Below are 12,202 nucleotides of genomic sequence, written 5' to 3'. Positions count from 1 at the left end.
CCACAAGCTTTATATAACTTTATCATTTTTTCCCCCTCGGCTAGGCAGTGGGGTTAAGTGACTTGCCCAGGGTCACACAGTTAGTAAGTGTCAAGTGTCTGGGGTCAAATTTGAACTCAGGTCCTCTTGACTCCAGGGCCGTGCTCTATCCATTGAGCCACCTGGCTGCCCCTTACTTTATATTAAAAAAAAAATGACCTAACAAAAAACAAAATAAAAGAAAATGGTGAAAACATGACAATATCCAACATTGAGACCCTTCTACTTTTCAAAAGCAAGAGCTCTGAGAGTTCAGTCTACCAACTAGAAGAACCCTAACAAGACAAGAATTATGAATGGAACAATGATGTCATTTCACAAGCAGAACCTTTCTGGGGCATAACTGTCCTTACAAGCAAATGGGCAGTGGGGTAGGGGGGAACAAGACAGGAAAAAACAAAATTCCAGTGTTCCAAATTAACTAGTGACATCTCAGCTATAGATAATAAGGGGTTTGGATTAGGTTGAGTTCCCTGACAGACTTAGATCTCTGGTCCAATGATTTTATAAGGTCTTTGATTTACTTAGTCACTTTGCAGGGTTCTCACTTGCCCTACTTCTTACATTTCCACCAGATTTCAAAGCTATCACTTAAAATGCTAATGGCCAGGGTTAGAGTCATGGAAAAAAGGAAACAGTGGGCCATTGCAAATTACTTATTTAAAGAATCTTACTTGCTATTGTATATTTAGCTCTCTGAGAAATTCAGGCTCCTCTTGGTGGAAGTCTTGAGGTCAAATATGTTGCAATCCAGATAGAAGGGGAAGAGATCTGTGTTAAAAGTTGAGTTGCTCAGTTTTCCCTCATGTTAAGTCTTATATGACATCTTGTCTTTCCAGTTCCATTGCAAATAATTGATTCCGGAATGATAAGAGCTAAAGAGGAAAAACTTTCTAGGAATAGGACACTGAAATTTTCCAGATCATCTTGAAATGCCAGAGCTGGACATGTTGCAAAACATTTCTCACTATATGTAATAATAGAACTGGTTCCAGGCACTCTATCTGTCCACTGACATAACTGCAGTCCCCAGCCTATGCCTGCCCAGGAAGGCTTCCATGAGGGCCTCCCAGAGCAGCCATTTGATCCACCCCAGCGTGTCTCTGGACGCCTCAGCTCCCCAGCAGTTGCCTTGCCCTCCCCTGGGAAATTCCTTTACGCTACACTGTGCTGCCTGATACCTTGGAACAACTCCACCCTAGGCTGAACCTCTATGGATGATGATAACCTATCTAAACTAACTCCTGCTCTTCCATTTCCTTCTTATCCCAGTGATTCTGAACCCTCAACTGTCATTGTTCAAACCCTGTTCTCTGTTTACAAGTAACTATTCCCTTATTCCTTCTCACCCCACCCCACCCCCAACTCCACCAATATCCCACTTTCATGCTACCTACCCTTTCCACTGTGCTTTCTGGAATGTTTATTGCATAGGTAGCAAACTGGCTTTCATCTTAAACTAGCCTTCATCTTTTCCTTTTTCATCCCCTCAGTTTTCTTGTACTCGAGATCTGGCTCTACCATGATGACACAGCTTCCCTTGCCACTCTTTTCCCATTAGTTATACTTTCACACATACCCAAGCTCATTGGTTGTTGTGATACTTCCTGCCTCCCATTGCCACTTCTGCTGTCTCCCTCCAGCACTGTCTATCACTCCATATCCTCTTTTCCTTTCATGTTCATTCAATCTGTGTCTGTCACCCAATTAACATTCTGGCCTACTCATCTCCAAGATACTCACCTTTCTTTCTCAGTGAGTTCAGTGTCTGGCTCACAATCTTTCCTCAATTCATCATCATACTAGGAGACCACCCAACACTCCCCCCCCCCATTTTTTTTTGAGTGTCTCAATTTGTATAAGAGTTTTATCACATCTGTGATTGGAGATAGGTAACATGTTACATCACAAGTTCTCTGGAATTATGGTTGATCATTGTCTTTAACATATTCTTAATGCCCTAACCTCTGAGTTCCTCAGCTTATTAATTTCTTTTTTTTTTTTAAATATGTTATCTATGTTTTACTGTATTTTTTATTTAGTTTTTGTTAAATATTTATTGGTTATAGTTACTGGTGGCTCTTAGGAGTGTTGTGGGCAGCATATGGCCAGCTGGTTGTGTATTTGATACCTCTGATTTACACCATAAATAGACCAACATGAGGAGTTTTGCAGGGTATCCCTAATTTTTTATTTTCCTTGATAATGTCATGTTTGTTTATTTTTTCAAAAAATTTTTAAATGTATTTTTAACATTCTTTTCTTTTTACATTTTGAATTCGAAATTCTCTCCCCTTACCCAACCACTGAGAAGGTAAGCTATATGATATCAGTTGGATATGTGAAATCCTGCAAAACATTTCTGTATTAGCCATATTGCACACACAAAAAAAGCAAGAAAAACTATTAAAGTGAGAAAATTAGACTTCAGTTTGTACTGAGAGTTCATCAGTTCTCTCTCGGGAGGTGGATAGCACTTTTTTCATAATGAGTCCTTTGGAATTATCTTGGATTATTGTCTTGGTCAGAGTAGCTATGCTTTTCACAGTTGATCATCATTAGGATATTGCTGTTACTGTGCATAGTGATCTCTCAGTTCTTTTCCTTTCACTTTGCATTAGTTCATATAGGTCTTACCATGTTTTGTTTTTTTTCTAAAACCACTCCTCTTGTCATTTTCCACAGCACAATGGTGCAGCACAGCACATTACAATTATATGCCACGAATGCCACAACTTGTTCAGCTGTTCCCCAATTGATGTGCATCCCCTTGATTTCCAGTTCTTTGCCACCACAAAAAGAGCTGCTATAAATATTTTTGTACATATGAGTTCTTTTCCTTTTTCTTTGATCTCTTTGGGGTACAGACCTAGTAAGGGTATTGCTGGGTCAGAGGGTTTGCATACTTTTAAAGCCCTTTGGGCCTCATTCCAAATTGTTGTTCAGAGTGGTTGGACTAGTTCACTGTTCCACCAACAGTTCATTAATATACCTATTTTCCCCTCATTCCCTCAAGCATTTGTCGTTTCTGATAGATGTGAGGTGGTACCTCAGAATTGTTTTAATTTGCCTTTCTCCATTCAGAGCATTTTTTGTATGAGTATAGACAGTTTTGATTTCTTTTACTGAAAACGGCCTGTTTATGTTCTTTGACCATTTATCAATTGGGGAAGGGCTCATATTTTTATAAAATTTGACTCAATTCTGTACTCAGTATATATTTTTAAAATGAAGCCTTTATCAGAAAAACTTGCTGTAAAAATTTTGATATTAGTTTATCGTCTCTGGTACTTTTAAGCAAAATGTGCTCAGCACATTGCCTGACACATAGTAGGCACTTACAAAATGATCTTTGGTTGACAGGAATTTGGGAGGGGTGTAAGTAGGAGTTCATATTTGTCATCCATGTCATTTCATGGCTGAGCCCAATCTTGAGTTCCTTTTGTTCCAGGCAGTGTTGTTTGCACATGTGGGTTTTACCTATAGTGGACCAGTTACTTTAAAATTAGTGAAGTTCCTAGGGAAATTGACCTAAATTATTGTTGCGGCAAAGGTACAAATAATTATCAGGTTAGGTCAGCATGGTGAATTTCTAGGTATTCCTGGACTGCCAGATTGAACCATTTGGCCCAAGACAGAAGACTGATTGCTGCATCTTTAGACTAGTCCCTTTAATATTTAGAAGGTAATTCAGATACGTGGTATTCAAAAGGCTTGTTAGTAAATAGAACTCTAAAAATCAAAACTGAACTCTTGGTGTGGGATATTATGGGATTTGGGATTGCTTTTTGATGAGTTTCTCCACTAAAGTCCTATTCTGACGCTTTATCATGGCTTACATTCTTGATTATTGCAAACCTTGGCTAGAACCTGTTAAAGCTGGATAAGTTTTTGAGTTATGGGATCAATGGTGCACTTTATGTATGTCATTATATATATATGTGTGTGTGTGTGTGTATGTGTATATGTATGTATATAAAATCATATCGCTTACTATATAGAGAGAAGCTCTGTTAGTTCCAGGAAGTTAGCTGCAGCAGCTCGAGACCATATACTTGTTCTAAAGTCCATACATTGTTTAAAGCTTAGTAGTCTCTCTGGGAACATTGACATTAATGAAATCCAGAATCCTGGGAGGATTGAAGAAAACATTTCGTTGATGACCTGAGCAGGGTTCAAGCTAAGAAATAGTTTGTATAGTGCCTGTAGTGAAGCAGCTGTTTTCTTTGCTTTTTCAATGAACAAAAATCTTTTCCTTCCCACCTCCTTGATCCCTATTGCCCTGGGGGGTGGGGTCGCAGAAGGGGGAAGGAGGAGAAGGGGACAGACACAAGAAAAACAAAGCATTTGTAACAAGTAAGCATAGTCAAGCAAAACATGTTTCTGCATAGGCCATGTCTCAAAAATAGGTCTGTTGGACCCCTCTGAGATCATCAGTTCTGTTTGAGTTGGGATGCATGCATTGTTGAAATCTGCTTGGTCATGGTATTAATCAGAGTTCCCGAGTCTTTCAAAGTTGTTTGTCTTTATGATGTACTTGTATAAATTGTTCTGGTTCTTCTCATTTACCTCAGTATCGTTCATGCACATCTTCCCAAGTTCCTCTGAAACAGTTATTCCATTATTTTTCACATCACAATAGAATCCCATTTCATTCAGGTACCAAAATTTGTTCAGCTATTCCCCAGTAGACAGGCTCTCCTTTATCTCTAGTTTTTTGCTACCACAAAGATTAATAGCCTTAATCATTGAATGGGCTTTGCCTCAGTCAAACTGAGACCTGTTGACGACCTTAGAGTAAGAAAACCAGAGTCTTCTACTGCATGTTGGGCCATCTCCAGTTGTCCTGATCTACTTCTGGCCACTGGACCCACATGGCTCCAGAGGAGAAAGTGAGGCTGGTGACTTTGCACAGCCTTCCCTCAGTTAAATCCAATTCATTTGCATGTTATGGCATCACCCCCTTGACGTCACGGTCCTCTTCGAGAGAGAAGGGCAAACACCACCACCACCATCACAAAAAAGAACTGACATATTTTGTACATGGATGTTATTTTCCTCTTTCTTTGGTCTCTTTGGAGTGTAGACCTTTGCTGGGTCAAAGAGTATGCACAGTTTAGGGACTTTTGGCATAGTTCTAAATAACAACTTTTTTTTAAAGATGACTGCAGTGTAGTAAAATTCCTTTGAGAAGTTGTCCAATTATATCTTTTGAACTGAGAATTTCCACTGCCAGGCATATAACCCAAGGAAGTCAAAGATGGGCTTAAACTTCTATAAACTCTAAATATATTCATGGTGATAGCTCTTTATGTGGGAGCAAAGAACTGGAAACAAAGTAATGCCCATCAGTTGGAAAATAGCTAAACATGTGGTAGTACATGAATGGGAGTGCATAGTACAGCCTCAAAAGAAACGACTGTGAAGAGTTCAGAGAAAAGAGGTGGGGTGGGGAGGGGGTGGCTACTGAGGTGAATTCATGGAGGGCACAGTCAGCAGAATCAGAAAAGCAAAATAAACAGTGACTAGAAAGTGAACACTGTCATTAGAAGGACCAGGCCCCAGAGAAGTATGGGGGAGGATGGCAAGGAATATTCCTTACACAGGGCTCTGAGAGATGGCTATCAGATCATGAGAGGTGGTTTTGCTGAATTTGTGTGTGTGTGTGTGTTGAGTGAAAGGGATAGATTTGAAAATAAAGGCTGTGTTAAAAAAAAAAAGATTACAATAATGAGAAAAAGAAAAGTATACCATCAACTTGAGTAGTATATATCTTTCCACATATAAGATACATAAGTAATATATAAGTACTACTATTTAAGTATTGCTTCCAGCATATTCTCTAGACACCTGGGAGAAAGTATTCCCCTACCTGTCCTTGTTTAGGAGGAACCAGATGGGTTCCAGGACCACTTAGATCCTCAGGAGTAAAGCAGGAAATACAACCCAAGAGATAGACAAATTGAACTCAGTACTGTGCCCATATGTTCATATTACTTTTTACAAGTAATTCCCTTGCTAATATATATATATATTTTTTTTTATTGGTTTTTAAGTTGAAAGAGAAAAGCCAGGCAAGTGGAGGCAACATGGGATCCATTGAAGAACTGAGAGGTGCAATTTATTTGGCAGAAGAAGCCTGTCCCGGGATCTCGGATACCATGGTGTCTCAGCTTGTACAGAGGCTTCAGAGGTAACTAACTCCTCAGCTTCTGGGGGAAATTGCTGCCCCTGGAGATGATCCTGAGCATGTGTTGGGAAGCGGTGGTAGTATGTGTATTTATTTTTTTTAATTCTGGGCATGAAGAGGCTTCGAAAAGGAACAGACCTTATTTCCTATAAGATCTCAGTGTTAAAGCAAAGAGAAGGTAGTCAAGAGCTTTAGTCTCTAGAGAAGAGTAACCAAGCCCAGCAGATGGGAGAGAACCTTGAGTCCTTCTGAGACTGTCACTGCATTCTGTGCTTATGGAATTCTTATCTTCTTTTCCCTTCTCCCTCCCCTCGTCTCCTCTTCCTGCTCCCCCCCCCCCAACACATATGAAGATCTTTTTTAAAAAGATCTTTAAGATGCTTTGGGAGCTTGCAGCCATGACTAGCTGAAATTGGAACAGTCCCTTGGCCACATGCCAGTCCATATCTGTCGCTCCAGAATTGATTTCCTGGTTTAAAGTACCTCTTATGACAAAGCTTTTGGCCTGATAAAGTTCATTAAGCCCTAACACAGGGGTATTCCTTTTGCAGGAGGATCATGAGCAGATTTGGCCTAGAGTGTTGGCATAGTATTCTGGAGAAGGATTGTGAATTTGGAGCTAAAATGGACACTTTGAAGTCCTCTAGTTCACATAGCTCATCTTAAAAGGGAGGAAATCAAACTGAAGAGTTTGAGTGAGCTGCCTGAAGTCACATGAGCACTAAGGGAGCAGAGGAAGGATTTGAACGGGGGTCTCCTGGCTGCCGCTCGGCTTCCCAAGTATTTGTCTCTCATTAGTACTTGTAGGAGTCATTGGGAATGACAGACAGAGGTGGTGTTTAGAAGGTCCCTTCCAGCTCTGATAGCTCTTGATTCTGTGATAGCTATGAAATCCAGGGCTCTTGTCAGAGCTCCATGTTCATCACATTGTGGCATTATGGCAGATAACACAGTGCCTAGCACATAGTAAGAGATTTTTTGATTGATTGTGTTGTAATTGAAGTCAGACCCTGGTTGCGATCCCGGCTCAGACATTTACTGACTGAATAAGGCTGGTCAAGTTGCTTAACATCTGTGCCTCAGTTTCCTCATCTGTAAAATGAGGGGATTTAGACTTAGTGACCTCTGAGGTCCCTTCCTTTCATGATCCTGTGAGCAGACGTTCATGGTGTCATTTTAGGCAAAATGAGGCAAAAGTTCTGAGACTTCAGTGTCCTTCATTCAAGTCTTACCCTTCGTAGATCGTTTCCATGGTCCCTTTTTGTCTTAAAGAGTAGAGTTACCACATTCTGCTCCCTGTTACTATACATTATGGGCTATCCCTGCCCTTCTGCTATCTACATCCTCTCTTTGACACTGGGGCTCCTCTGTTTAATGTGCTTCTACCTCGCTGTTCTAACTCCTGGCAAAGTCAGGTGAATAATTAAATTTATTTTTCAATTATCCATACCAATGTTCCCCTTCCTTAATGTGGCTTATGGAGAGCTGATTGTGACTCTTAATTTCCAGAGCTTTTTGTTGGATTGTCATTGTGTGGCATAAAGAGGTTTTGAGTCAGGTAAGCCAATTTTCAGTAAGGCTTGCCTTCTGCTTTGTGTCTGCTTGAATAGAGATGGAAAGAAATGGCTAGCAAGGTAGCTCCCTGTCAAGAGGGGATGAGAGTAGATGACCTAGACTGAGCTCTTCCTCAGTGCAAGTGCATTTCCTGAAAACTGACTACTCTGTAAATGTCTTGAATTTCATATTTAGTGTAGGAATAAAATTTTGTATAATACACTGCCTTGATTTGTATTATTATGGGCCTATAAAGGTCGCTGTTAGCACTTGTTAAATACATTTAAGCACCACCTTTTTTCTCACTATGAAGATAATTATTAGCATGGAGGAAATCCCCAAACACCACTTTGTTAACCTTGTGTGGAGGGGCATTTCCAGCACTCTTCTCTTCCCATTTGGCCAGAACTGTGTGAAATTAATAGTTCTGAACCTCAATGTCCCTGGCAGCTTGTGTAGACAATAAGTTGCTGTGCAGCTTCCCATTAGCATTGCTAAAGGGAGTTCCCTTGCTGGGAATGCTCTGTACCAAAGAAATGATGAGTACTGTTTAAAAAAAAATCGTTCTGTTGCTTATAGGAGCTAGATGTTACACAGTATGAAGAGGGGGAGGCTTGGAGTCCAGAAGACCTGAGTTCAAATTAGCTTCATATACTTACTAGCTGTGTAACCCAGAGCAAAGTTACTTTACATCAGTTTGCCTCAGTTTTCTCAACTATTAAATGGAGATAATAATTACACCTATCTGCTAAGGTTGTTGTGAAGATTAAGTAAGATAATATTTGTAAAGCACATAGCATCATGCTTGGCAAGGCTTTTAATAAATTCTCCCCTCCGCCCTCCTTTCCTTCCTTGCTCCTTTTCCTCTGTCCTTCTTTCCCTCATTAACATATATAACTCTCTTTATATTTGATCTATTCTTGCCTTATAAGCCCTTATTTATCTTTTTCTCCACTGCTGATGCAAGATACTGGATCAACTATGTCCTCAGTTGTCGCAGTTAATTTTTGAAATGTGTTTACGAGTCATAAGCAATTGCCAAAAGTTAAGCATCCTTAAGTCTTGTTTGTCCTTTATCTCAAGAATTGTTTTCTGTGGCCTTTTCCCATCTTAAGTGAGACTTTTCCCCCCTTTTTTGTTGATAGTTAAATTAATTCATGTTTTGTTTTAATAAGGGTTTCCCTTTCTTGTTCTTACAAGGCTTCTACCTTTCAGGTATCTTCACCCCTGTTCTCTGTTTCTAGTACAGAGATCCTTTGCTTGTAGAGCAGCCTTTCACAAAGATAGCAGATGTAGAGCTCAGAGAGACCTCATAGGCCATCTGGTCTAGTTCTCTCATTTTATAGATGAGGAAACTGAAGCCCAGAGAGATGAAGTGATTTGTCGAAGGTCACAGAGATAGTAACAGAGTGAACATTTAAACCAGATCTCTGGTCACAAATGTATCACTCTTTTTTCTATCCTGCTTTTTTTTTTTTTAAGTGAGGCAGTTGGGGTTAAGTGACTTGCCCACAGTTACACACTAGAAAGTGTTATGTGTCTGAGGCCAAATTTAAACTCAGGTCCTCCTGACTCCAGAGCTGGTGCTCTATCCACTGTGCCACCTAGCTGCCCCCCCTGCTTCTTTCCCATTAATGGTTCTGATAGCAAGTCTGTTCTCTTTAGATGAGAAAAAAGGCACTTGTCCTTAGTATTAAATATTGCCAATATTTCTCTGGGTTGGGTCATGTGTGGATGGATAGATGGATAGATGGATGGATGGATGGATGGATAGATAGATAGATGTCAAGTGCTTTTATAAATCTAGGCCCTGAACATAGCTTCTTCAGCTAAAATTTTCAATGTCTTCAAAATTGAGACATTGTAACCAGGGGCTGGGTGTTTATACAATGTATTTTACACAGGGAGTCCCAAAAGTATTGGTGCAGTTCTAAGTGATTGGCCCAATACTTTTAGGGACACCCTGGATAAATAGGTGTGGTGTTCCTGAGGGGCTCCAGGTACTTTATGAGCTTGAAAATGAAGTTACTGATTTTTAAAGAAATATCTTGAAGAGAACTAGGAGTGCTCTGGCTTGGAAGCTTAGATGGAGGGGTTCTCTCCTTCATTTCCCAACACCTTCTCCCTTTTCTTAATATGGCTTGTGGGTCTCAGGTTCACTTTTGATATGGCTGGAGGAACAAATTGGATAATTTTTTGGGGGGAGATTGTGTTTTCTCCTTGTTAAAATTCATCTGTTCTTGGTCATTGATTAGCTTAGTGAACTGTGTCAGGGAAATGATGTCATTTTCCCTTTCTTTCCCCAGATATTCACTGAGTGGTGGAGGAACTTCATCCCACTGAAATCTTTTTAGTATTGGGGTTTTTGTTTTTCCTTCTTTCTCTTTCCTTTTCTATTTTAAAAAAAAAAATCAACAAGACCCTGTGGTGACTGCCTTGAAGAGGTGTGTGACTGACTGCAGGGATCATCTCCCATGGCCGGAGGAGGGAGAGCTGCCCACACAGAACAAACATTCCTCAGTGGCCCACAGCAAGATGAAGTCTCCCAGTTGGGTGGTGTGTCAGCTTCTTAAAGCTAGTTTTATTTTGTTACTGTTATTATTGTTTTTAATTTTAACCACAGTGCATATATTCAAGGGAAGTATCTTTTAAAAAAAACACAAAAACAAATAAACCAACCCTGAAATGTATATTTGGGATTGTGATAAGGCAACTAAAGATATTGTGAAACCTCAGGTATCCTGCTTTAAGTTGATAACTCCCACAGGAGATGGAGAATCGCTCTGTTGGATCTGTGTACAGATTTGTATATAGTGTCATTTTTACTGAAACCCTTTCAGCGTGCATAAGAAATCACTGTGTACAAAATGGCCAAGTGCTTCTGTAGATAATATTAGTGGAGTAAATATTTGACAGGCCATAACTGAATATATTGCCTTGCCTTTATTACATGTACATTTTGAATGATGTGACCAGTGATTTGGGTTTGATTTGGTATCTGCAGGGTTTGCCATTGAATAATAATTATGCCCTCTTATGGACAACTCCTGTTTGTACCTGAATAAATGCAGAATGTTCTTTTTTCTTTTTTTTTTTTTAACCCCCATATCTCTTTTGGTACACAGAGGTTGCTTTCATTTTTTAATGATGGTACTATTTCTCAGTGTTTTAAATTGGAACGCGGCTAGCCTCACAAAGCTTTAAATTATTTTAAGTTCTCCCCTTCTCCCCAGAAGAAGTATCTTCATTCACTTTGGTTTTAAATTGTACCACTGCCAGTTTTGCACCAGATGTATCATCCCTTTCATTACTATATTCTGTTGAACCTTGTAGTAGAATCTGAATATCATCTTTCCCACCTAAACATGTCTGAATGCTTACATGAATAAATTTTGTATTACACAAGTTTTGAAAAATCTCCTTGAAATGTGACTAAGAGGAAAATTGTTTCCTTCCACCATTTCCTCTTGTGTGTCTTGCGTGTGTGTGAGAATAGATACACCCTCAATTTTTGAAAGAAACCATACAGAAGACTACTAGAAGAAATGGCCAATTTTAAAACACCAAATTTTACTCAGGCTCCTATACATTTCTTTGAAGAGAGATGGATGAATGTTGCTGAGTTTTGACAAATACTTGTGAAATTGTGTACTCATTTCCTTTAAAACCACGGTATAATATGGACAGTCTGTCAGTCATTGTGTTCTTCCCAGGGCACACTGACTACTTGCAGAGCCTACCTTTCCAAGGGTACAAAGAAACCCTTGGTTTCCATGGATAGAATGAATTGCTTTAGGGTTTCATGACTAAATGTCTTAACATAAGGTTATATTGATATGTTGGCTCCTTTGTTTCTATATTTTTAAGAATTGTCATTTTAAAAGAATGTCAGATGTCTAGTCACCTGTCCTTGTGTTAGAGCCAGACGGCAAGTAATTCCTGGAAACACGTTGTATGAAAAGTTTAGGCATGTGAGACACCTATTGGCTTAGGTGTCTTATGTACTGTAGTGATGAGGAAAAGATTCCCAAGTGGTTTTCAGGTGGGTTGGCATTATCTGAATAAGGGGAGCACTCTTATTTTTTAAACTCTACCTTCAATTATATTGTGATATTAGATAACTAAAAACAGACCTTGGTTGAGCTGTGAATTTCTGTGTGGGATATATTTTGGTTGTAGGAAATAAACACAACTTAATTTGTTAAGTCTAGTTGTTGTACATCTCTGTCCCTGACATATGACAACAAATGTTTTATCTTGACCAGCAGTTTGGGGCCTATTTCAGCTTACGTTGAATCTATATGGTCAGAATTGGCCTCTATGTGTCACGTAGACAATAAAGTTCATTTGAGTTAATTTCCGAAGGAGGGGCTGTTATAAGAATATGTTATATATAAGAAATAAAGAGCTGTTCTTCTC

The 12,202-nt window shown here is 39.5% G+C and overlaps 1 protein-coding gene across 5 annotated transcripts in view; it reads left to right on the top strand.

Annotated features, from left to right (window-relative positions):
• Positions 1 to 11,988, top strand: part of STK24 (serine/threonine kinase 24) — a 130,602-nt gene extending 118,614 nt beyond the window's left edge. For 4 of the 5 annotated variants that reach the window (XM_078147278.1, XM_078147276.1, XM_020963965.2 and 1 more), the window contains 3 exons: positions 6,096 to 6,232; positions 7,739 to 7,787; positions 10,090 to 11,988. In XM_078147278.1, the coding sequence (XP_078003404.1) occupies positions 6,096 to 6,232; positions 7,739 to 7,787; positions 10,090 to 10,137 (234 nt within the window). In that variant the 3' untranslated portion in view covers positions 10,138 to 11,988. The remainder of the gene's footprint in view (positions 1 to 6,095; positions 6,233 to 7,738; positions 7,788 to 10,089) is intronic. The other variant, XM_078147277.1, reaches the window with a different exon arrangement.
• Positions 11,989 to 12,202: the final 214 nt, after the last annotated feature.

Source organism: Phascolarctos cinereus, unplaced genomic scaffold (assembly GCF_003287225.1).
Source record: "Phascolarctos cinereus isolate Bilbo 61053 unplaced genomic scaffold, phaCin_HiC Scaffold_7;HRSCAF=346, whole genome shotgun sequence".
Taxonomy (NCBI): Eukaryota; Metazoa; Chordata; class Mammalia; order Diprotodontia; family Phascolarctidae; genus Phascolarctos; species Phascolarctos cinereus.
The sequence above is the reverse complement of the archived record's forward strand: the minus strand, read 5'-3'. Positions and strand labels throughout refer to the sequence as shown.